Here is a 23,941-nt window from a genome sequence, read left to right as displayed (position 1 = left end):
CAGGCTATTGTAATGGTCTCCAATTCAGTCTGTCTTAAGTTTTCAAATTGTTGAACTCTTCACCCTAGATATGGTTCTGGAAACAGTGGGCCCCTCTGCTAATTTGCCAAGGGGGTCAATCTGGGTGACTGCAGGCTATTAGGCTGCAAAGAATATTATGGTCAAGTTCGATACTGTCCTTGCAAGATGCTATAATCCGGCTATCTCAATATATACAAATATGAGTGCAGCTAACTTGATAAAACAAAACTTGCGCCAGGGGCCTTTGGGCTTGTATGGCTTAGTTGCAACATTAATTGTCACTCATCTGCAGGCACTGGCCTTGTTCTTTTCAGATATCTGTGGTGAAAGCCTGCATTTTGTTAACAGTAAAGCAAAAAGATACCACTAAACATATCAGAGTGGGGCATGGTCTCTTTTCCCAGATCCTGTTAATAATTCTGATTTGTTAGAGATTAAACAGAGCTTAATAATTATGGAGCTGCTCTGACAGAATCAGAGTGATAAACACTGGGCCCTGGTTGGTTACCTGAGGGAAGGCTGCAGGTCCTCAGGGGCCTTATGCTGCTGCTCAGACTGTCCATTCTCAGTCTGATTGTTAGATGCCAGTTTATACTGTATGTCCAGTGAGGGCCGACTTTCCTGTGTAACAAATATAAAGAATTACAATCCATCACAATGCTATGCATTCTGGTCAAATTCCACTGCCAGGAAGGCTGTCAAAATATTACTGCAGACCTCAGACAGTAAGAGCTTCTACAAGTATGTAAAAAGGGAGAGAGTCGTTAAACACTGGTCCCTTAAGTGGATGAGACCGGTCAATTAATAAGGGAAAACAAGGAAATGGCAAAGACTTTGAACAAATAACTTGTTTGCCTTCACAATAAAAGAAACTATGAGCATTGCAATAACAGTACAATATCAGAGGCCAAAAGAAAAGGAGGAATGTAAAATAATCATCATCATTAGAGAAAAAGCACTAGGCAAATGAATGGGACTAAAAGCTGACAAGCCCCTCGATCTGATGGCCTGCATCTGAGGGCTTAAAAGAAGTGGCTGCAGCGATAGAGGATGCATTGGTTGTAATCTTCCAAAATTCCCTAGATTCTGGAAAAGTCCCAGTGCATTGGAAAACGGCAAATAATATGTGCCTATTCACAAGAGGGAGACAAAAAGCAGGAAACTATAGGCCAATTAGCCTAACATTTGTCATTGGGGAAATACTGGAATCCATTATTAAGGAAGTAATAGCAGGACATTTAGAAAATTATAACACAATCAGGCAGAGTCAATATGGCTTTATGAAAGGGAAATTGTGCTCGACAAATTTAGAATTCTTTAAAGGTGTAACGAACAGGATGGATAAATGGAAATCAATAGATGTAGTGTATTTGGATTTCCAAAAAGCATTTGATAAGGTGCCACCTAAAAAGTTACTGCACCAAGGTAGAGCTCATGGTATTGCAAAGGGATATAGATAGATTAAGTGAGTGGGCAAAAAATTGGCAAATGGAGTATAATATGGGAAAATGTGAGGTTATTCAATTTTGTGGGGGGATTAGAAGAGCAGAGTATTATTTAAATGGAGAGGGACTGCAGAATGCTGCGGTACAGAGGGGTCTGGGTGTCCTTGTACATGAATCATAAAACGTAGCATGCAGGTAAAGCAAGTAATTAGGAAGGTAAATTGAATGTTGGCTTTTATTGCAAGGGGGATGGAGTATAAAAGTAGGGATGTCTTGCTCCAGCTATACAGGGCATTGGTGAGATCGCACCTGGGGTACTGTGTACAGTTTTGATGTCCTTATTTAAGGAGACTGATTCCTGGGATGAAGGGTTGTCTTATGAGGAAAGATTGGGCCTATACTCATTGGAGTTTAGAAGGATGAGAGATGGTCTTATTGAAAACACAAGATTCTGAGATGGCTTGACAGGGTAGATGCTAAGAGAATGCTTCTCCTCGTGGGGGAATCTAGAACACAGGAGCAAAGTTTCAGAATATAAATATGGGATTTATATGGAGGGGGAGATTTAAGGAGGACAAGAGGATATTGAACTCAGAGAACATGACAGGTCGAGATGGAGGTTGAAATCACCAAGGACAAGAAGTCGTTTGGTGAAGAGGCCGAGGGAGGAAAGCAGTGAAGATATCTCGGTGAGAAACCTTGTGTGGTAACTTGGGTGAGCAATGGAGGACGAGGAATTTAAATGAGGTGAAGGGGTGGGAGAAGGCGAGAGGAGAACATGCCAGAGGAGTAGAGGGTCAGACCAAGGTGATTTGGTGATAAGTGCCACTGTAGTGGGCTGGACAAGGCAAGTGGTGGAAGGTCAGCCAGGGAGGAATTATTAAGGGGGAATGTGTTGTTAATTGTATATTAATTGTACGTAGATGGTGTGCATTAACTGGGAATCATTTGTGCCTAAACATGGACTGAAACTGTGGTTGTTGGATGAGGAGGTGCATGCTTGTGATGTCCATCTTTGTAAACAAATGCTTACCTTCCTAAATAAATGCTTGTACAAATGTGTAAAGATTGGCTCCACTTCTATCCTTCACCACCTGGCTTTCTGGAATATAACAGGTGTCATCATCCCTGAACCAGGTTTCTGTCAAGTTCACGGATGGCAAGGGCCTTGTTCACAAGAGATGTGTACAGGGGCAATGAGAGTTGATTGGTTGGCAGAATCCGCGGGGTCAGCAGTGAGAGGGGTGAGACAGACAGGAAGGAGGTAGGAAAGATTAGCCCCAGCAGGCGCATTGGGTGGGAAGTCTGGTGAGACAGTAGGATTGGGCAATTTGGGTTGCTGCTAGTAAGGAGGCAATGACGAGTGCCTCAATGGGCCATTCAAAGGATGCAAAGAGAGGCACAGAAGGAAGCTGTAGGCTTATCTAGGAAGGAGTCAAGCCTGGGATGGCGGCAGAGTAGGAAGGTTGAAGAGTGTTGAAGGGTTGAGGTAGGGGTTTGGGAGGACAGAGTATCTCAGAAATGAAAAGAGGCATGATGACAGGTGAGAAAATGTGAGGAGAGGTAAAGAGAAAAGAAAAAGAAAAAGGGGATGAAGAAAATGAAAAAGGAGAAATATAAATAATGGGCTTGGGACCAGAATAACTGCCAAAACGTGCACGCAACTGGACACAGGGATTATGTAGGTGCAGTTAGGGTAGATATGTTCTGGTTATGAACGGGGAATAGGATCATAAGAAATGGAAGCAGCAGTAGACTATTCAGCCCATCGAGCCTGCTCCTCCATTCAATAAGATCATAGCTGATCCGGTTGTGGCCTTAACTTCACTTTCCTGCCTGTCCCCCATAATCATTTACCCTCTTGCAATCAAAAATCTCTCTAGTTTAGCCTTGAATATATTCAATGACCCAGCATTCATCTCTTTCTGTGGAAGAGAATTCCAAAGACTAATGATCCTCTGAGAGAAGAAATTCCTCCATCTAAAGTGACAGACTTTTAAACTATGGTCCCTAGTTCTAGATTCCCCCATGAGAGGAAGCTTCCTCTACCCTGTCATGCCCCTCAGAATCTAGAGAGGAGACACTAGGAGGGAATCCCCGTTACAGGCCAGAGGCCCATGATGGCATAAAGTTGACATAGGTGGGATGGAGTCAGCATGGAGCATCAATAAACTGTTGTCCAGGCTTGAGCACCAATGTGGAGGGCGAGTGAAGTCCAGAAGTTATTTGAAGGTTAGCGTAATGGAGGATGCATTCTTGGAGGTATTTCTATGACAATGAAGATCCAGGAAATGTACATAGTCAATTGTGGGATAGAGAAACAATGGCGAAGCTGGAGATCACCATAAGATCCAGAAGGAGAGCAGAATTAGACTTCAACCCAATTTAGTCCAGTTCTTGGTGCCCATACTTTAGGATGGATGTGAAGGCATTAGAGAGTGCAGAAAAGATTCAGGAGAATGGTTCCAGGGATGAGAAACTTCATTTACATAGGTAGGTTGGAGAAGTTGGACTGTTCTCCTTGAGAAGAGTAGGCTGAGAAGAGATTTGATAGAGGTATTCAAAATTATGAGGGGTCTGGACAGCGTAGATAGGGAAAAACTATTCCCACGGGTGGAAGGATCAAGATAGAGAGGGCACAGGTTTAAGGTAACTAACAAAAGAGGCATTGGAGACATGAGGAAAAACTTATTCAAGCAGCGAGCATTTAGGATCTGGAATGCACTGCTGGAGAGTGTGGTGGAGGCAGGTTCAATTGAGGCATTCAAGAGGGAGTTGGATTATTATTTTAAAAGGAAGAATTTGCAGGGCCATGGTGAGAAGGCAGGGGAGTGGCACTAGATGAATTGCCCCTTTGAAGAGCCAGCACAGACACAGTGGGCCACAATGGTCTCTTTCTGAGCTGTAACCATTCTGTGATTCTTTGTGAACCCACGAGAATGAAGTTCTGGCTAGGAACCACACTGCAATAAAATAAAGCTAAAAAGCCAGTCAGACCAGTCATAAGCTCAGCAGGTAACAGCAGTAGTGGGAGATTAAGACTAGGCGAAGTTACCATCAAACTTAACTGAATATGAGATCAGGGATACAGTCTGGTTCAGTGGAGAAGTGTCGCGTTGACATCCAGTATAGCTCAGCAATTTGGAAGCCAGATTTAAGTAAAGATCTAGTGGTCACTGATAAAAACCAAGAGGAGGCATGGTCAGGGAATGGGCAGTGGGCCCAGATAACTTTAAACTTGCAGATTGGACATGTAGTTAGAGCTAAAATGCACCCACTATTAGAGCCAGGGGGACTTAAACAGTAGAAGAGAGGAGAGTGGTGGAGAAAGGATGGCAAGGAGAAAGTTGTACAGCAAAGGGGTTCTCCTAGGGAATTCCATTCCTGGAGTCAGCTTCAATCACATAACAGGGAGGGTTACTCACTGGCATAAAGGGAATTAAATCCTGAAAAAATGGCTGCTTCATGTAAGTGCGTGTCTCTCTGTGGTAATGGAGCGCAGTTAGAACGAAGATTAGAGAGTTTAGGATAAGCAGCGACTGGGCTGAAATTCCTCCATGGAGACTCCGCAACCAGCACTCACCGTCTCCAGCTCATACTTCCTCTTGCCAATCTCCCGCTCGACCTGGTGCAGCTCCAAGCTCAGCTGCTCGCTGGACATTAGGCTGGGCCACGAGGTGTGTTGTTGTGGAGCTTGGTTGGCGACCTCTCGCTGCAACAGCACTGGGCTATTAGCAGGCTATTAGCATGAAAGAATGAACGAGTACATGTCAGCGAGAGTCAGTGTGTACCTTGGCTATTCCAATACTATCCTGGCTGTACCCTCCTTAAACTGGAGCTCATCCAAAACTCTGCTACCTGTGTCCAAACTCACACCAATTCCCGTTCACCCATCACCTCTGTACTCGCTGACCTATCCCAGTTCAGCAGCATCTTGATTTTAAAATTCTCAGCCATGTTTTCAAATTCCTCCATAGCCTTGCCCCTCCCTATCTCTAATTTTCTCCTATCCTACAACCCTCCAAAATATTGTCTACACCTCTTCAATTCTGGCCTCTTGTGCATCCCAGTGTTAAGTTGCTCCAACATTGGTGTCCATGCCTTCAGTTGCTTAGGTCCTAAGGTCTGGAATTTCCTCTTTAGGACCCTCCATCTCTCTCTCTCTCTCTCATTTAAGATACAAGCTAGGGGAGAGCACAGAAAGAGCTCGCAGAACATTTTGCAGTCCATCCTCCACTTTGGTCTTTGCCTTGCTTGTGTGTCCCTCTGTGTTAACCTCTTTCCCTCTTCTCCGTGTAACCTCTTCCTCTCTTTATGTTGACCCCCTCTCTGTCCCACCACATTAACCCCCTCAGCCTAGTTTCTCATTAAGACATGACAGACACTCAGGACATGGTAGTTATGTAGATACCTCAATTCCTCGGAGCTGGTTCTGCTGGCTGATCTGCTGGTTGACTTGTTGCAGCTCCAGCCTCAGTTGCTCCCGGTCTGTTGGAGGCATTTGGGGCACAGGGTGCTTTCCTGGGGCAGCTATTTCCTGCATGCTCAGTCTCTCTCTGGAATGCGGTAAAAACATTAATTACTAAGTAAACATCCATGCACTTAAAACACACTATCCAATTTTCCTGGTCCTCTCCTTAAGGTGCTGACTCTCACTGGGGTACAGAGTCATAGAGGTCTACAACACAGAAAAAGGCCCTTCGGCCCACTGAGTCTGTGCCGGTCAAACAAGTACCTAACTATTCTAATCACATTTTCCAGCACTAGGCCCATAGCCTTGTCTGCCATGGCATCGCAAGTGCACATCCCAATACTTCTTAAATGTTATGAAGGTTTCTGCCTCTACCACCCTTTCAGGCAGTGAGTTCCACATTCCCACCACCCTCTGGGTGAAAAAATTCTTCCTCACATCACCTCTAAGCCTCCTGCCCTTTACTTTAAATCTATGCCCCCTGGTTATTGATCCCTCCACCAAGGGGAAAAGTTGCTTCCTGTCTACCCTATCTATGCCCCTTAATTTTATACACCTCAATTATGTTCCCCCTCAATCTCCTCTGCTCCAGGGAAAATAACCCCAGCCTATCCAATCTCTCCTCATAACTAAAACTCTCCAGCCCAGGAAACATCCTGGTAAATCTCCTCTGTACTCACTCTAGTGCAATCACATCCTTCCTATAATGCGGATTCCAGAACTGCACGCAATGCTCTAGCTGTGGCCTAACTAGTGTTTTATACAGTTCCAGCATAAGCTCCCTGCTCTTATATTCTATGTCTCGGCTAATAAAGGCAAGTATCCCATATGCCTTCTTCACCACTTTATCCACCTGTCCAGCTACCTTAAGGGACCCGTTGACATGCCCACCAAGGTCCCTCTGATCCTCGGTACTTCCCAGGGTCCTACCATTCATCGTGTATTCCTGTGCCTTGTTTGTCCTGCCCAAATGCATCACCTCACACTTATGTGGATTAAATTCCATTTGTCACTGATCAGCCTATCTGACCGGCCCGTCTATATCCTCCTCTAATCTAAGGCTATCCTCCTCACTATTTACCACCCCACCAATTTTCGTGTCATCCGCAAACTCACTGATCAACCCTACTACATTCAAGCCTAAATCGTTTATATATACCACAAACAACAAGGGACCCAACCCCGATCCCTGCGAAACCCCACTGGACATAGGCATCCAGTCATAAAATCACCCCTTGACCATCACCCTCTGCTTCCTGCCACTCAGCCAATTCTGGATCCAATTTGCCAAATTGCCTTGGATCCCACGGGCTCTTTTTTCGTTATCAGTCTCCCATGTGGGGCCTTATCAAAAGCCTTGCTGAAGTCCAAGTAGACTACATCAAATGCATTGCCCTCATCTACACACCAGGTCACCTCTTCGAAAAATTCAATCAAATTGGGCAGACATGACCTCCCCTTAACAAAACCATGCCGACTGTCCTTGATTAATCCCTGCCTCTCCAAGTATAAATTAATTCTGTCCCTCAGAATTGCTTCCAATAGTTTCCCCCTCACAGAGGTTAGGTTGACTGGCCTGTAGCTCCCTGGTTTATCCCTTCTTCAATAACGGTACCACATTGGCTGTCCTCCAGTCCTCTGGCACCTCTCCTGTGGCCGGAGAGGTATTGAAAATTATTGCCAGCGCCCCTGCTATCTCCTCCCTTGCCTCACTCAACAGCCTGGGATACATTTCATCCGGGCCTGGAGATTTATTTACTTTTAAGCCTGCCAGACCACTTAGAACCTCCTCCCTTTCTATGCTAATTTCTTTAATAATATCACAGTCCTTCTGCCTGATTTCCATACCCACGTTGTCCCTCACACTTGTGAACATCGACACAAAGTATTCATTTAGAACCCTACCTACGTCTTCCGGCTCCACATACAAATTACCATTATGGTCCTTAATGGGCCCGACTCTTTCCCTAGTTATCCTCTTACTCTTAATGTACTTGTAAAATAACTTTGGATTTTCCTTTATTTCACCTGCCAATGTTTTTTTCATGCCCCCTTTTTGCTCTCCTAATTTCCTTTTTAAGTTTCCCCCTACCCATTCTATGCTCTAGGGCTTCCGCTGTTTTGAGCCCTCGGTATCTGCCATAAGCATTCCTTTTTCTCTTTATCCAATCCTGTATATTCCTCAACATCCAGGGTTCCCTGGATTTGTTGGTCCCACCCTTTATCTTTACTGGTTACTGTACAGTTCCATGGACCCCACTCTCCTCCCCTCCTGAAGGTGCTGACTCTCAATGGGGTACAATTCAATGGAGGACTCCTCTCCTGAAAGTGCTGTCTCACAGTGGGGTTCAGCTTCAAAGACCCTGCTTTCCTCAAGCTTTGCTGGCAGTGAGGAACATGCCCTGCTTCCTAACTCAGACCTGCACACATTGGTGGGGATACTGCCCAACAGAATTCCTCCTTATGTGAAGGAGCTATCCGTGTGTATGTAGCATCACACAGAGCTTCATAGAATTTCATGACAGATTTACAGAATGCAAACAGATCATTCAGCCAAAACGATCTAAGCTACTGTTTATATTCCACATGAGCTTTTCCTACCCTTCTTCATCTAACCTCATCAATTTATCTTTCTATTCCTTCCACCTGTCTATCAAGCTCCCCTTTAATTGCATTTCTATTATTCATTTCAGCCACTCTTTGTGGTTGTGATTTTGATGTTCGCACCATTTTCTGAGTATAGTGTGTGCTGTTGTTACTTATTGACCTGCACTAAGACTGTTTGTGGAGGAGGGGTTTGAGAGTTGCAAGAGGTTAAATAGCTTTTACCTGTCGATGAAATGTCCCTGAGTAGGCATGGTTTGGTGTGACGAGTACGAGACTGGTGAGTTCGTCCAACTGCTGTGGCTTCCGTATGGATTGTAATCTGCAGAGGATAAAACAGTTTAAAAGTTTAGAGCAATCGAAGGCTTCATTTGTAATTTCAGCTGTTTTAACCAGCGTACAGTGGAATGGTGAGAAAAAGGTTGCAGACTATTTCAATTAGAAGGGTTGGAATTCATGTGGCCAAGGGAGCCTATCCTGTGAGGACATGTGCTCCAGTAACTGCTACCTGCTCCGAGACTGCATTGGTTCATGTACCAGTCAATTTTCTCAGCTCCACATAACTGTAATACCCTAGCTGACACTGGGAGCGTCACTATTAGCTATTGGGCAGCAGACCTGCTAGAGGCTGGGTCAACCTCGCAGGATGCAGAGGCCACTCAGCCCCTCAAGCTTGTTCTACATTTCAACCAGATCATTGCTGATCTGTAAAAGCACTATTGGCTTGTCTCATTTCCGTACCCCTAGACACTCTTACACTTAACAAAAATCTGTCCATCTTAGTCCTAAAAGTTTCAATGACTCCCAACATACATAATCTTTACGTCCAGATTTCCATTATCCCTAGTGTGAAACAAAGTGCTGCCCAATTGCATTCCTGAGCAGCCTAGCCCAATTTCTAATATTGTGCTCCTTTGTTCTGGACTCCCACACCAGAAGCAATAGTTGTTAATATTATTATGTTGATTGTATTATGAAGGATAAGGATAAACAGGTGGAAGGTATTGACTGATTAATTATCTTGAGCACATATAAAAAGGGACTACGCTTGAAGCCTTCTGTGATTAGTGGGCACCGCGGGGGTTGGGTTGCCTCATTAGCCCAAAAATGATGCTTTAATTTAATTCAGTAAGGTGCTTTTAATTTTTTTCTTTAGTTCCAGTAGGCTATCAATTGGTTTGATTGGCTTTTTAAAAATTGGTATCTGGTTAAATTGTTAATTAGGTACTCAAAAGTGTTATAAAAAGGAACTACGCTTGAGGCCTTCTGGTACTGGTGGGCGCCGCAGGGGCTGGGGTTACATCATCAGCCCCAAAAACAACATTTTAATTTGACTTATTAAGTTTCCTTTTGAAGTTTTGTTACAGTGTCCCTTTAAGGGGCTTTCAATTAGCTAATTCGATTATGTTTCATTATTGGTTTTGAAAAGAGTATTTAGAGAGTAAGTTTCCTTTAAAGTTTTGTTTTTATTACAGTGCCCCTTTGAGGGGCTGTCAACTGGTTAATTTGTTTATTAGTTAATTTGTTTAACTGGTTTACTGAAAAGAGCATATAAAAAGGGACTGGAAGCAGGCCATGAAGGGGGTCGTCCCGCCCGATTGTTTGTCCCTCTTCCGTGGCTATGTTCGCGGCCGGGTGTCCCTGGAGAGGGAGCACGCGCTGTCTGCCGGCACCGTCGAGGCCTTCCGTGCTGGGTGAGTACCACGGGGACTGGGGTACTTTATTGACCTCTCGAATCATATTTTAATTTGATGTGGTAAGTTTCCTTTAAGATTAGTTTTTCTTTTTTACAGTGTCCCCTTAAGGGACTGCATCTTACTTGGTCCCTCATTTTCTTTAATTTAGTTTATTTGGTTGCTCAAAAGAGTAAAAAGGGACTGGCAGCGGGCCATGGAGGGGGTCGTTGGGCCTGACAGTCTGCCCCTCTTCCGCAGCTACGTTCACGCCAGGGTGTCCCTGGAGAGGGACAGTGTGCGCTGTTGTGTTTGAGGCCTCCTGCGGCCACTGGACGCTGCAGGAGCTGGAGTGCATCGCCCACCCCAGGAACATGATTTTAATTTAACTTGATAAGTTTTTTTAAAAAGCTTTTTTCCTCTTTGGGGAATAGTGGAGAGGCGGGAGGAAGGATTCATTCCCAGGCTGGTGATCAGCCCATTGAACCATGTAATGAACACTCCTTCTGTGGCCAACAAGTCCTGATGTGGGACTTGAGCCTGGAGATTCAGGCCCAGGGGTAGGGACGGTCCCAGTGTGCCACGCCAGTCTCTTTTTATATGCTCTTTTAATCACCAATAAAATAAACTAATGAACAAATTAATAGCCCCTTAAAGGAGCACCGCAATAAGAAGACTAAAGTTCCCCAGCTGCTGCCGTGGCATTTGAACTCACGGGTGACATTTTTAGCTCGTCGGGCAGGTGCGCGCCCGACCTGACCGAGCGTAAAATGGCGCACGATGTCCTCGGGCGAGTGTCCCGACATCATCGCACACTCGCGCAATATTTTGGTTGGCTGGTGCGCGCCAGGGTCGGCAGCACCCCCGCCAACAATTAAAAGACCTATTAAGGCCATTAAAAAGTTAATTAAAAGAAACCTTTTCGCTGCCCGTCCAACCTTATGGTTGGCAGGCAGGCGGGAGGGCCAAGCGGCCTTTGTACTTTTTAGGAAACCTCATTCACGGGCGGGATGGGGTTTCCTGAAGCAAATAAAAATTTTAAACCTTAATTCATAACATGTCCCTGCTCATGTGACAGAGTCACATTACAGGACCTGTTTCGTTACATTTTTATTTACTTTATTTTTTTTAAAAAACCCTTCACATCTCCCTGAGGCAGCTCTGTGCCTCAGAGAGGTTATGAAGCGTGCACTTGTGTGCTTGTGCAAAGGTCTCACTCACCCGGTTTGCCCTCTCCCCCCCAACTCCCCTGAAGGTACAGGGCTGCCTAAGGGAGCTGAAGGTTTTTAAAATGAAAAATGAAGAAATAGCAAATAATATAAACATGTCCCCACATGCGACTCTGTCACATGAAGAGGGACATGGTAAAAACTAGTTTAAAAGATGTTCCTGCTTTTTTATTCACTGTTGGAAACCTCAGCCCGCCCATGGATGAGGTTTCGCCAAAACGCAAAGGCCGTCCGGCCTATTTGCCCGCCTGCCAACCATAAGGTTGGATGGGCAGCGAAAAATTCAATTTAATTACCTGCTCAAGGGCCTTACTGGGCCTCTTTTGTTGGCGGGCGCGCCGCCGACTCTCGCGCATGCCTGCTGACTGAAATATCGTGTGGGTGCGTGACGATGTCGGGACGCCCGCCGTCGTCGCGCACTATTTTGTGCTCGGATGTGTCGGGCGTGTGCCCGCACGCCGAGCTGAAAATCCTGGCCCAGGTCATTAGTTCAGGCCTGTGGATTACTAGTCCAACAACATAACCACTCTGGTGCTGTTCTTGTCAGTCCCTTTTTATACTCTTTTTCAAGCAAATAACATAAACAAATGAACCAATAAGCTAATTGAAACCCCCTTAAAAGGGGCACTGGAACAAAAAGGAACTGATGTGGCGCACTGGGACTGTCCCTCCCGCTGGGCCAGAATCTCCAGGTTCAAGTCCCACATCAGGACTTGTTGGCCACAGAAGGAGTGTTCATGATGTGGTTCAGTGGACTGATAATCAGTCTGGGAATGAATCCTTCCTCCCACCTCTCCGCTATTCCCTAAAGGGGAAAAAAGTGTGTGTGAAGATACACTTTAAAAGGGACTGCTGGTAGGTAGAAGGCAGAGATATGTAATGCTGCATTCCGTGAATAAACCCATTATCAATAAAGGGATCTGTGTTTCATTTCAGATTTCACCATCTGGCTTGGATCCATTTATCAATGGACCTCTGTATTTACCATATTAAATCCACTTATCATTTTAAACCGCTCGATCAAATCAGCCTTCAACCAACTAAATTCAGAGGAATACAAGCTAAGTCTATGTAACCTGTCCTCATAATTTAACCCTTTTAGCTGGGTACCATTCTGGTGAATCTGCACTGCACCCCCTCCATGTCCAATATATCCTTGCTGTGGTACAATGCCAAAAGTTGAGCACAGTGCCTCAGAAGGCCTTTGACCAAGGCTCTGTACAACTGAAGCATCACTTCCTCTCTTTTGCTGTACAAATGTAAGTTGTTGCAATCCAATCCTCTTGAAATAAAGGCCAAGATTCTATTGGCCTTTTAAATTATCTTTTTGTACCTGTCCACTAGTTTTCATTTGCATTCATGTAAGCCTTTTCTTTTAGCTTGTCTCCTGCCTCATTTGCTGACCACCATTGCTTAACTGCACAAGTGAAGCTTAACCCTTAACATTTAATAAGTGAAGCTATTAGTTTTGAGGGGGATATGTAGGTCTTATAATTGTGCCAAACAGCATTTTAAATATTGCCCACTCTTCCAGTCTGTTAGTTCAACTTACTGGAGTCACTTCATTTCCTATTTCTTCAAAGAGCAGATTTATAAGAATCTAGCTACTGTTCACACTTACACTCCCTGTGGAAGAAGAGTTATATCAGTGTTTCAGGAGAAATAGGGAAAGCACCTTCATTATATTATATTATTCACACACAGCTCCTGAAGGATGATCAGGGAGCAGGTGTATTACATACCCACAAAGCCTCAAACGCTTCTAAATTACAACAGTTAATATGGCTCTCAGACTGAAATCTGGAGGACAGAATTAGTATCCGTCAGTGACGGGAATATCCGGGATGGAGTAAGTATCCGTCAGTGACGGGAATATCTGGGACGGAGTAAGTATCCGTCAGTGACGGGAATATCCGGGACGGAGTTAGTATTCGTCAGTGACGGGAATATCCGGGACGGAGTTAGTATTCGTCAGTGATGGGGATATCCGGGACGGAGATAGTATCTGTCAGTGATGGGGATATCCGGGACGGAGTTAGTATCCGTCAATGACGGGAATATCTGGGACGGAGTTAGTATCCGAGAATGACGGGAATATCCGGGACGGAGTTAGTATCCGTCAGTGACGGGGATATCCGGGACGGAGTTAGTATCCGTCAGTGACGGGGATATCCGGGACGGAGTTAGTATCCGTCAGTGACGGGGATATCTGGGACGGAGTTAGTATCCGTCAGTGACGGGAATGTCTGGGACGGAGTTAGTATCCGTCAGTGACGGGGATATCCGGGACGGAGTTAGTATCCATCAGTGACGGGGATATCCGGGACGGAGTTAGTATCCGTCAGTGACGGGGATATCCAGGACGGAGTTTCTGTCTGTTGCCCACTGGGTTTAACTGCTGCCATTAGCTGCTGTAACACAGCTGGAGTTGCCATTACCTGAGACACTGATGGGCTTGGTGGCAATGCCTTGTGAGGCCACAGCCTGCACTGGCCCTGTTGTCTGATAGCTGGTTTTGGAGGTGCGAGAAATGGCACCAAATTTGGAAACAGTTGGCAACTCCCCAAAGGGTATGATGGGATCCTCCTCCTTGCTCTCGGCTGCTCGCCTCTGAATATCCAGGTTCATGAGCTGCTCCCGCAGGCCCTTATTGTCAACGCTCTGTCAAAAAACAAAGAACTCATGAGTAACAGAGTAGATTATTGATCGCATCTTTGCACCAACATGGCTTTAAAATATTGCCCATCTCCTACCTAAGTTGCAGCATTGCCTTGGGTGCAACTCACCAGTGGCAAACAATTTTGGCCCTTCAGCTGACTAAGTGCTGACAAAGTCACTGGGTGGTTTTTCCGCTCGTCTCTCAACACAGGGCAGCTCTCGGGCTGCTACCTTTCAGGCATGTCTGCATATTCCTCAGTGTGTTTAGGGAGTGGAGTGGGGATGAGTGGATAAGGCTCACAACCCAGTTGGAAGTGCTTGACTCAATTTGGGAGCAATTGCATTCGTCAAAGATCTTTGCACACATGGCTGTTCTCATTTTGACACCGGTTTCCAAACCTTTCCCCAAATGGGTTCAATCAGATCACAGGGTTGTGGTGTCATTTTGTGCTGCTACAAGGTCCACAAAATTTCACCCACGTCCTGCCTTTCTGTCCACCAGCTCGAAATCAAAAGTTAGAACACTGAAAAAACAGCATGAGCATGCATCGAATTTACAGCCTACAAGTAGGCCATTCAGTCAACAGGTCTATGCTGGTGTTTATCCTCCATACGAGCCTCCTCCCACCTTGTCAATATATCCTTCTATTCCTTTCTCCCTTATCTAGCAAAGCATCTACGCTATTTGCTTCTGTCACTCCACATTCTGGTTACTCTTTAGGTAAAGGAGTTTCTCCTGTCCCTATTGGATTTATTAGTGACGATCTTATATTTATGCTCCCATGTTTTGGGTCTTCTCACTAGGTTAAAACTTTCCGGTCAAAGCTGAACATGAAAGCGCATGATTTTACCACGATCACCAATGATCTACCATCAATGACAGACTCACTTCGAGCTTGAGGTGAATGGAGTGCAGCTAAATAAAGAACATTTGGGAGGGAAGGGGAAAATTTTTCCCAGGACATACCGGTCACATACTAAAACAGGTAGGAAGGGTTCCACACATTACAACACATGTGTCTCACTACCTACACCCTGTACTCTCAGTTCTGAGAACAGCAGTGTACAATCATTGGTAACTGTCAATGATTCACCATTTTTCAGGGCATGTGAAATAAGCCCAGCACAGAGTCAACACACACGCCTGCCTGTTCTAACGACATGGCCCTATCACGGCCCTTCCGTGTGTCCTTGGATTTAATGTTTTGCAAACAGTTACATCAGTGGGAACTGGGTGGTGTGGTTAGTCAGTACTGTCTTTTCATTTCAAGGGTTGTGGCTGAGGAGTGCCTCATTGGTGGGATGGATGTTTTCTCTCTCTTTCTCCATGTATTCGTGCCAACTTTGGACCGAACCAGAATCTTCAAGTGCACGTGCCTGCACAACATTAAACTGCCTACAACTTAGCACGAAGCTCTCAAATCAAAGAGTATATTAAGATTAGAAGCTATTAGCAATGACAGTGCTAAAACACTTCACCCTTCTGAAGTTAATGCACATTTTGAAGAGCTGGGGATGCTGGATCCTGCTCGGTTTTTCCCAGCTTTTATTGTTCTTATTTGCTTTGTATTCGACCAATGCTGTGTCTGCCCTGGGAGTGTTTGATGGGGACAGTGTAGAGGGAGCTTTACTCTGTATATAACCCCGTGCTGTACCTGTCCTGGGAGTGTTTGATGGGGACAGTGTAGAGGGAGCTTTACTCTGTATCTAACCCTGTGCTGTGTCTGCCCTGGGAGTGTTTGATGGGGACAGTGTAGAGGGAGCTTTACTCTGTATCTAACCCTGTGCTGTATCTGTCCTGGGAGTGTTTGATGGGGACAGTGCAGAGGGAGCTTTACTCTGTATCTAACCCTGTGCTGTGTCTGCCCTGGGAGTGTTTGATGGGGACAGTGTAGAGGGAGCTTTACTCTGTATATAAGCAGGGAAATAAGTAATGGAAGGTAATTCCTAATTTGAGACCTACCTGTGCTTGGATCTCTTGTTGATATTATTCTCTTCCTAGCTCAGGGGTACTGACTCAACTCTGGAAATTTGTTGCTATTCTGCATGAGGCATGCACGTGAACCATGATTTCAAACCAGCTTGTATCGCGTAGCCCAGCTCCTCGGCGGAGCAGCTCGCCGAGCCGGCTATCCTTTGGCTGAATTAGTGTCATTATTTACAATGTATCTTAGTGAACAGACGCAAAAGTATGCCTTACATTCATCTCCATGCCACTGGAAGGCATAACATCTTTGGACTGTGCATTCTGGCTGCCAATGTAGGAACCAATAGTATCACAAGACCAGGGTGAGTATTGAGCAGTGTATTCATGGTCCTTGTACTTCTTGACTGCTTTCAGGTCTTCATCGGAATACTGAATAGGGAAATATACAATAAGCAGTTAGCACATCAACTGAAACCAAGAACAGCTCAACGATTGGTATTTAAAAACCAGCGCCTGTGTAAAACTGGGCTGTGTAATGAAGACAGGAAACTGAATTTTCAATCAGAGGATATCTGATGCAATGACAGAGTTTACGATTGAACTGAATATTATAGGACTGGAGCTGAGGTTGGAAGAGAGCCAATAACTGGACTGGATCATTGGGAGAGAGCCAATGAATGGACTGGATCATTGGGAGACAGCCAATGAATGGAGTGAATCCTAGATTGGATGAACTAATAACTGGACTGGGCACTGGTCTGGGTGTCCCTGTTTAACTTTAAGGCAGTTTCTCTGTACAACATTTCTTTCCCAATGCGCAGTTGATGCTTCCAAACTCCCGGTGGCCCTGGCCAAACCCCACTGGCTGGCTTGCCCTTGACAGTGACGGCTGTTCATTGCCAGGCTCTGCTGATAATGTATTCCTGGCGAGGTCTAAGAGAAAATTGGGAAATTTCCAAGTACCTCCGGGGAAACATCGACAAAGGACGATGGCAGTGCTGCTGTTGGGGGGAAGGGTGGTGGAGAAATGGTTTTCCGCTCCTCCAGCTGGGCCATTAACTCTTTCCGGCGTCGGTGAAGGTAATCCAGGCTTGGCTGAGGTTGAGGTTGGTGCTGGGGCACCCGTCCATGAGGATCCTGGAAGGAAACAGTACAATCAGCAATGCTCTGCTACTTCTCTAAAAGAAACCTTTACCAGCAGAGTGGTGAGAACTGGAACATGCTGCCACAGGTAATAGCTGAGACAAAGCATAGATACATTTAAGGGGAGGGTAGCTAAGTGTATCAGGAAGAAAGGAATAGTAGGTTATGTTGATAAAGTGAGGTGAGATAAGGTGAAAGGAGACTCCTGTGGAGATAAACACTAGCAGAAACCAGTTGGGCCAAATGGCCAGTTTCTTGTGCAGGATTGAGGGAACTCTGCCCTCAGTTAGCTGGTCTCGGTCAGGCCTGTGGTAGGGGAACTAGTCAGAGTTCCAGCTCCTGATCACTGCCTAGGAACTAACACTGGAGAGTGCAGGTGTATCTAAGATCAGGTGAACTGGGCTCTGCCATCATGCTGACACCCGCTGTCAGTGCTCACAGAGGGTGACAGGTGGTTTGGCTGAGAATGTGAAGGAGCTGTTTGTACCTCTCAATGATTCAGCACTTTTAAGGAGGAGGGGTGAAAAACGGCAAAAACAAACACAAAGGAATACCCAATGACTGTATAAGTCACATGCTCCCTTGTGGGGGAGTCTAGGACTAGGGGATACAGTTTAAACTGAGGGGTCTCCCATTTACGACAGAGATGAGGAGAAATGTTTTCTCTCAGACAGTCATTAGTCTGTGGAATTCTTTTCTCCAGAGAGCAGTGGAGGCTGGGTCATTATTATACATTCAAGGCTGAGTTCAATTTTTGATCCACAAGGGAGTCAATAGTTATGGGGTGGGGCGGGGGGGTGGGGGGAGCGAGGAAAATGATGGAGTTGAGGCCAAAATCAGATCAGCCATGATAGACCATAAGACATAGGAGCATAAATTAGGCCATTCGGCCCATCGAGTCTGCTCCGCCATTCAATCGTGGCTGATAAGTTTCTCAACCCCATTCTCCCACCTTCTCCCCGTAACCTTTGATCCCCATACCAATCAAGAACCTATCTATCTCGGTCTTAAATACATTCAATGACCTGACCTCCACAGCTCTTACTGAATGGCAGAGCAGGCTTGAAGTCCTACCTCCTGCTCCTATATCCCATGGCCTATGAAAGCTGCTCATCTCTGGTATCCTTAGTACCTACCTAAGGTACAGTGCCCCTATCTATAAAAGTCCACCATTCCACGTGTTTATCAACTCACTCCCCACTTTTAAAGATTCGCATTTCAGAGTCCATAAATCTGCTGCTCTGCCGCTCTGTTTAAAGTTTTACCACTTGGCGCATATTTCCTCTCCTTATTTGTACTCCCAAAATGAATCAGCCTCATATTTCTCTGCAATAACCTTCATTCAGCATGTATCTGCTCAATCTAATGACCTGTCTCAGTCGTCCTGTAGCTGTTTACTCTTCATTGTTAACCACAAAATCACTACTTCTTGTCAGGTGCAAATTTTGAGTCTAAGCCCCAAGTCATAAGTATTGAGAACAGCAATGACCCCAAAACTGACTCCTGCAAACATCGCCATTTATACCCCTCTTGTTTACAAATCATCCATTAGCCACTACTCTGTTTTCTGTTCTTTGACCAACTCTCTGCCAGTACTGCTACATTCCCCTTAATAACGTGTGCCTTTATTTTAGAAACAAGTCTCCCATGCAGCACCTTATCAAACCAAAAGCATCCAGAACTGTTGTTATAACTTCTTTACCAATGCATAAAGTTACTTCCTGAAAGAACTCCATTAATTTTGTCAGTCATGGCTTGTCTGATCGCAATTCCCATCAGTGGTCATTAATTAACCTGAGTCTTTCGCGGTCAGCATTCATTTTGTCCCATATTATACACGGGACGTTTACGTCATGCGGATTAGGCTGCCTTTTCTGCAGTTCTCTGGTTTGTTTCCTCCTTGAGCAGAATATTATAACCCTCCATGTCTGAGAATGTTGGAAAGGTTACACCCAGAACCCCCCTCATCATTCCAGGATGCAGCTATTTAGGGCTCAGTGACTTGTCCACTTGGCTACCATTCTGTTTCTAAGCACATCTTCCTTAGGTAAAGTTATGCTACTGAAATGCTCCACCCTTTCCTCTCGTACTCTTTCATTCTCACTAACACAATCTTCAACTGGAACAAAGTCCTCATTAGTATATTCTCAATATCTCCATTCTCCCTGAAATTTCCCTTTGCATTAAATCAGCCCTACTCTTTCATTAACCATTCTTGTACTTGTTACAGTTTTATGAAATTCGGGACTATTCCAAAATAACTGGCAGGGAAAGCTAGATGAAAGGCAATTCCTGGGCTGGTTCGGAATAGGACAGAGTGATACCTTGAAGGAAGGCGATTCTGGTCTTGGCCGGAACAGGACAGGGGACACAGTTAGAATAGATCGTAACGGACAAGTCGTAATGCCTCAGCATTTGGCTGGTTGTCAATCCTGTGTTACAACACTGGATCAGCTCATACCCTCTAAGGTCTGTCTCTAAGTCTATTAATGAAATGTCAGGATGCTGGTAACTTTCTCCTCCCATTATTAGAGAGAAGAGCAGTGGAATTGAAAATGGAGATGGGTTTGCAGTAGGCAGGAGACTAGCTCCACTGGCCTAAGTGGCGATGCTGAGAGTAGCTTCCCAGTGTTTTTTCACATGTATCAGGCTGCGTTTGGCCACAAATGGAATGGTGACGACTAATCAGGTCCTACATGGTTCACCCTGATGATCTCTGCAGAGTAGGACAAATCAACAGCAGCAGAGACCCTGTCGAGATTACACAGAACAGATCAACAGCAGCAGAGACCCTGTCGAGATTACACAGAACAGATCAACAGCAGCAGAGACCCTGTCGAGATTACACAGAACAGATCAACAGCAGCAGAGACCCTGTCGAGATTACACAGAACAGATCAACAGCAGCAGAGACCCTGTCGAGATTACACAGAACAGATCAACAGCAGCAGAGACCCTGTCGAGATTACACAGAACAGATCAACAGCAGCAGAGACCCTGTCGAGATTACACAGATCGACAGCAGCAGAGACCCTGTCGAGGTTACACAGAACAGATCAACAGCAGCAGAGACCCTGTCGAGGTTACACAGAACAGATCAACAGCAGCAGAGACCCTGTCGAGATTACACAGATCGACAGCAGCAGAGACCCTGTCGAGATTACACAGAACAGATCAACAGCAGCAGAGACCCTGTCGAGGTTACACAGAACAGATCAACAGCAGCAGAGACCCTGTCGAGATTACACAGAACAGATCAACAGCAGCAGAGACCCTGTCGAGATTACACAGAACAGATCGACAGCAGCAGAGACCCTGTCGAGATCACACAGAACAGATCGACAGCAGCAGAGACCCTGTTGAGGTCACACAGAACAGATCGACAGCAGCAGAGACCCTGTCAAGATCACACAGAACAGATCGACAGCAGCAGAGACCCCGTTGAGATTACACAAAACACAGAAACAAGTGGCTCAAGGTGGACTCAAAGCTTGGCATTCAGTACTTACCCTGTAAGGAGGCCTGATCTGGTTGGGGTGAGGGCTCACAGTGTAGTAGTTTTCAGGAGCATAGCGTTCCCTGGGTTCTGTGATGTAGTTGGTGACTGCAGATGGCATGTCGACTGGTATGGGGCTGTTTCGCATGTCCTCCCTCGTGTAGGACTGTGGAGGGTGGTACACCCGGCGACTGCCATAATGCGCCGGGTACATTCCTGACACCGGTTGTGCCAGCGGGTACTGCTGAGGGCTGGAGTACTGAGAACTTCCCATCCTCTCTGAAATGTAGGCTGGGTAATGGTCCTGATACTGAAGAGTGGAAGGCGGCATTGGAGGTTCTGCTACGTTGCTAGCCCGTCTATACTGTGGCAGGTATGGAGTCACAGATCCCGAAGAGTGGTGAGGGTAGTAAAGGTCTGGTAACATAGAAGGAGATTTCAGTAAAAAAATACAACCTGACAATAGTTTACAATACACATATGGGGCGAATTCTGCCCTTGGTGGGTGGACTCGGCAGGGGTGGTCAGGAAGCTGACCACGATTAGCACCGCACGGCGATTTTCACGCTGGCGGGCCAATTAATGCCCAGCCAGCAGGAAACGCGAGTGGCAGCGCTGAGCGCTGCCTGTGAGGGAGGAGGGCGAGCAGGCCGAGTGTGAACTTCACACATGCGCGCGTGTGGGCGCTGCATAATCTCCCTGAGGCACGGAGCTGTAAGCGATGTTTTAAAAAAAATTAAGAAAATAAAAATGTAATAAAACATGTCCCCTCATGTGATTCTGTCACATGAGCAGGGACATGTTGTTAATGAAAACTTAAAGTTTTTATTTTTACTTGCTTTTGGAAACCTCATCCCGCCCGTTCCAAAAAATGCAAAAGCCACCTGGCCTTTTCACCTGCCCGCCAGCCATTAGGTTGGACGGGCAGTGAAAATTTTACATTAATTGATTACTTAATGGCCTTAACAGGCCTTTTAATTATCGGCGGGCGCACTGTTGGATCCAGCGCGTGCCCGCCGACCGAACTATTGCGCAACTGCGCGTTGACGTTGGCACACTCGGCCGACATCAATGTACGTCATTTCATGCCCAAGTGGGTCGGGCACGCGCCCGCCCCCGCCGAGCGAAAATTTCTGCCCATGCTTCCTGTCAGAAGTGATGGATATCCAAGAGTGGCTGGAATCTAATTGAGGGTTTCAAGTGGTTAATACACAGAAAGAATCACTTGCATTTATATAGCGTTTTTCCAAACCTCAGGATATCCCATAGCGCTTTACAGCCAATGACATATTTTTGAAGTGGTTACTGTTGTAATGTAGGAAATACTGCAGCCAATTTGTGCACGCCAAGCTCCCACAGACAGCAATATGTTAATGACTAGATAATCTGTTGTAGTGATGTTAATTAAAGGATAAATGTCGACCAGGATACCTGCGCTTCTTCAAAATGGTGTGATGGGATCTTTTATGTCTGCCTGGTTTAAATCTGAAAGACAGCACCTTTGACAGTGCAGCACCCCCTCAGTACTGCACTGGAGTGTCATCCTAAATTTTTAATATTATAGATATAACATCATTGAATAACAAGTGCCTGGGAGTTATAGGCTGGAATCTAACTGAGACATTTATATACAGAATAACAGATACCCATCTTACATCCACTTGAGATGGCAGACAGCACCTCAGTTTAATGTCTGACTGACAACACAGAACATTCAGCTGTGTTTCCAAATGGATCTGTGATCTGCCTCAAACTGTCTGAACATTAATCACCCAATATACCTCAGTGGCAATGAAGACAGAGAATGCTGCAAATTAAAGTGCACCACGGGAGAAAGGGCAGGACAAGGTTTGGGATAGAAGTCATTCTTCATCAGAGTAGGCTTGTGATGCAGGGTCTGACTGCAGGAGAGTCCGCCTATTCTCTTTCATATACTGACAGACCTGCTGTAGGTTTGTATTAATCCAACTACAGCACCACCTTGTGGTCACAATGTAGAACACAGGAGAGTAACTATTGTTGAAAGTAACGCAGCAGAATGCACTTTCTACAGTCCCTTTGGCACCCTCCACAATCTGGTGCCTTTCCCATTGCCCACTTCCAAATATCCATCTGATCATCTGCTGCTATCACCTGCCTGATCCAGGTACCCTGCAAGTAACATTCACACCACACGTGCCAGGCAATGATCATCTCCAACAAGAGAGAATCGAATCATCACCCTTTGCCATTCAATGGCATTACCATTCGCTGATGATTGCACAATATTCTGCACCATTCGTGACTCCTCAGAAACTGAGGCAGTCCATGTCCAGATGCAGCAAGACCTGGGCCATATCCAGGCTTGGGCTGAGCAGTGACAAGTAATATTTGCACCACACAAGTGCCAGGCAAAGACCATCTCCAACGAGAGAGAATCCAACCATCGCCCCATGACATTCAATGACATTACCATCACTGAATGCCCCACTATCAACATCTTGGGGGTTACCATTGACCAGAAACTGAACTGGAGTCCAGGTTGCACTGTAGGGCTGTGTTTGGCTGTAGTAGAGTGCTTCAGTTGGAGTTTGGTGACTGAGGGAGTTCAGTGAGGAGGGAGGAGGTGCTCCTTTCTTTTTCTACCTTTCCACAGAAAGAAGAGCGGTGGCCTTGTGTAAGTAGGAACCGGTAAGTAAATTAGAAAAGTGTAACATTTGTAAAGTTCCTATACTTGGATTTAACTGCGAAGTGTCAGGAATAAGGGAAATCTAGGGCCAATATAATAAAGTAATACATATAATACAAAGTAGAATAAAGTTAAGAGTTAAGGCATGGCAGGGCAGCTCAGCTCAGTCAAGTGGAATGTATGTCCTGTAATATGAGAGAAGTCATGGACTTCACCGGTGTCCTAGATGGACCACATGTGCAGGAAGTGCTGTCAGCTGCAGAAACCTGAGCTCCGGGTTTCAGAGCTTGAGCGGCGTCTGGAGTCACTGTGGCACATCCATGAGTCTGAGAGCTACGTGGATAGCATGTTTACAGAGGTGCTCACACCGCAGCTTAAGGGCCTGGAGACAGAGAGGCAATGGGTGATCACCAAGCAATCCAAGAGAAGTAGGCAGGTAGTGCAGGAGTCCCCTGGTGTTCTGCTCACAGATCCGTTTTGGAAGCTGGTGATTGTGCTGGTTCCTCAGAAGAGCGCAGTCAGAGCCAAGTTTGTGGCACCATGAGCGGCTTGGCTGTACAGGAGGGGAGGAGAAAGGAACAGCTATAGTGATAGGGAGTTTCATTG

General features: G+C 45.7%; 1 protein-coding gene across 7 annotated transcripts in view; it reads right to left on the bottom strand.

Moving 5' to 3' along the window:
• LOC144692513 (roquin-1-like) overlaps positions 1 to 23,941 on the bottom strand; it is a 158,978-nt gene that overhangs the window by 7,852 nt on the left and 127,185 nt on the right. For all 7 annotated transcript variants that reach the window (XM_078561472.1, XM_078561471.1, XM_078561473.1 and 4 more), the window contains 8 exons: positions 20,681 to 21,084; positions 16,992 to 17,165; positions 16,302 to 16,457; positions 13,882 to 14,104; positions 8,767 to 8,863; positions 5,878 to 6,022; positions 5,050 to 5,205; positions 530 to 642 (listed from right to left, as the gene is read on the bottom strand). In XM_078561472.1, the coding sequence (XP_078417598.1) occupies positions 530 to 642; positions 5,050 to 5,205; positions 5,878 to 6,022; positions 8,767 to 8,863; positions 13,882 to 14,104; positions 16,302 to 16,457; positions 16,992 to 17,165; positions 20,681 to 21,084 (1,468 nt within the window). The remainder of the gene's footprint in view (positions 1 to 529; positions 643 to 5,049; positions 5,206 to 5,877; positions 6,023 to 8,766; positions 8,864 to 13,881; positions 14,105 to 16,301; positions 16,458 to 16,991; positions 17,166 to 20,680; positions 21,085 to 23,941) is intronic.

Source organism: Cetorhinus maximus, chromosome 17 (genome assembly GCF_964194155.1).
Source record: "Cetorhinus maximus chromosome 17, sCetMax3.hap1.1, whole genome shotgun sequence".
NCBI classification, from domain to species: domain Eukaryota; kingdom Metazoa; phylum Chordata; class Chondrichthyes; order Lamniformes; family Cetorhinidae; genus Cetorhinus; species Cetorhinus maximus.
This window is presented reverse-complemented; position numbering and strand designations above follow the sequence as displayed.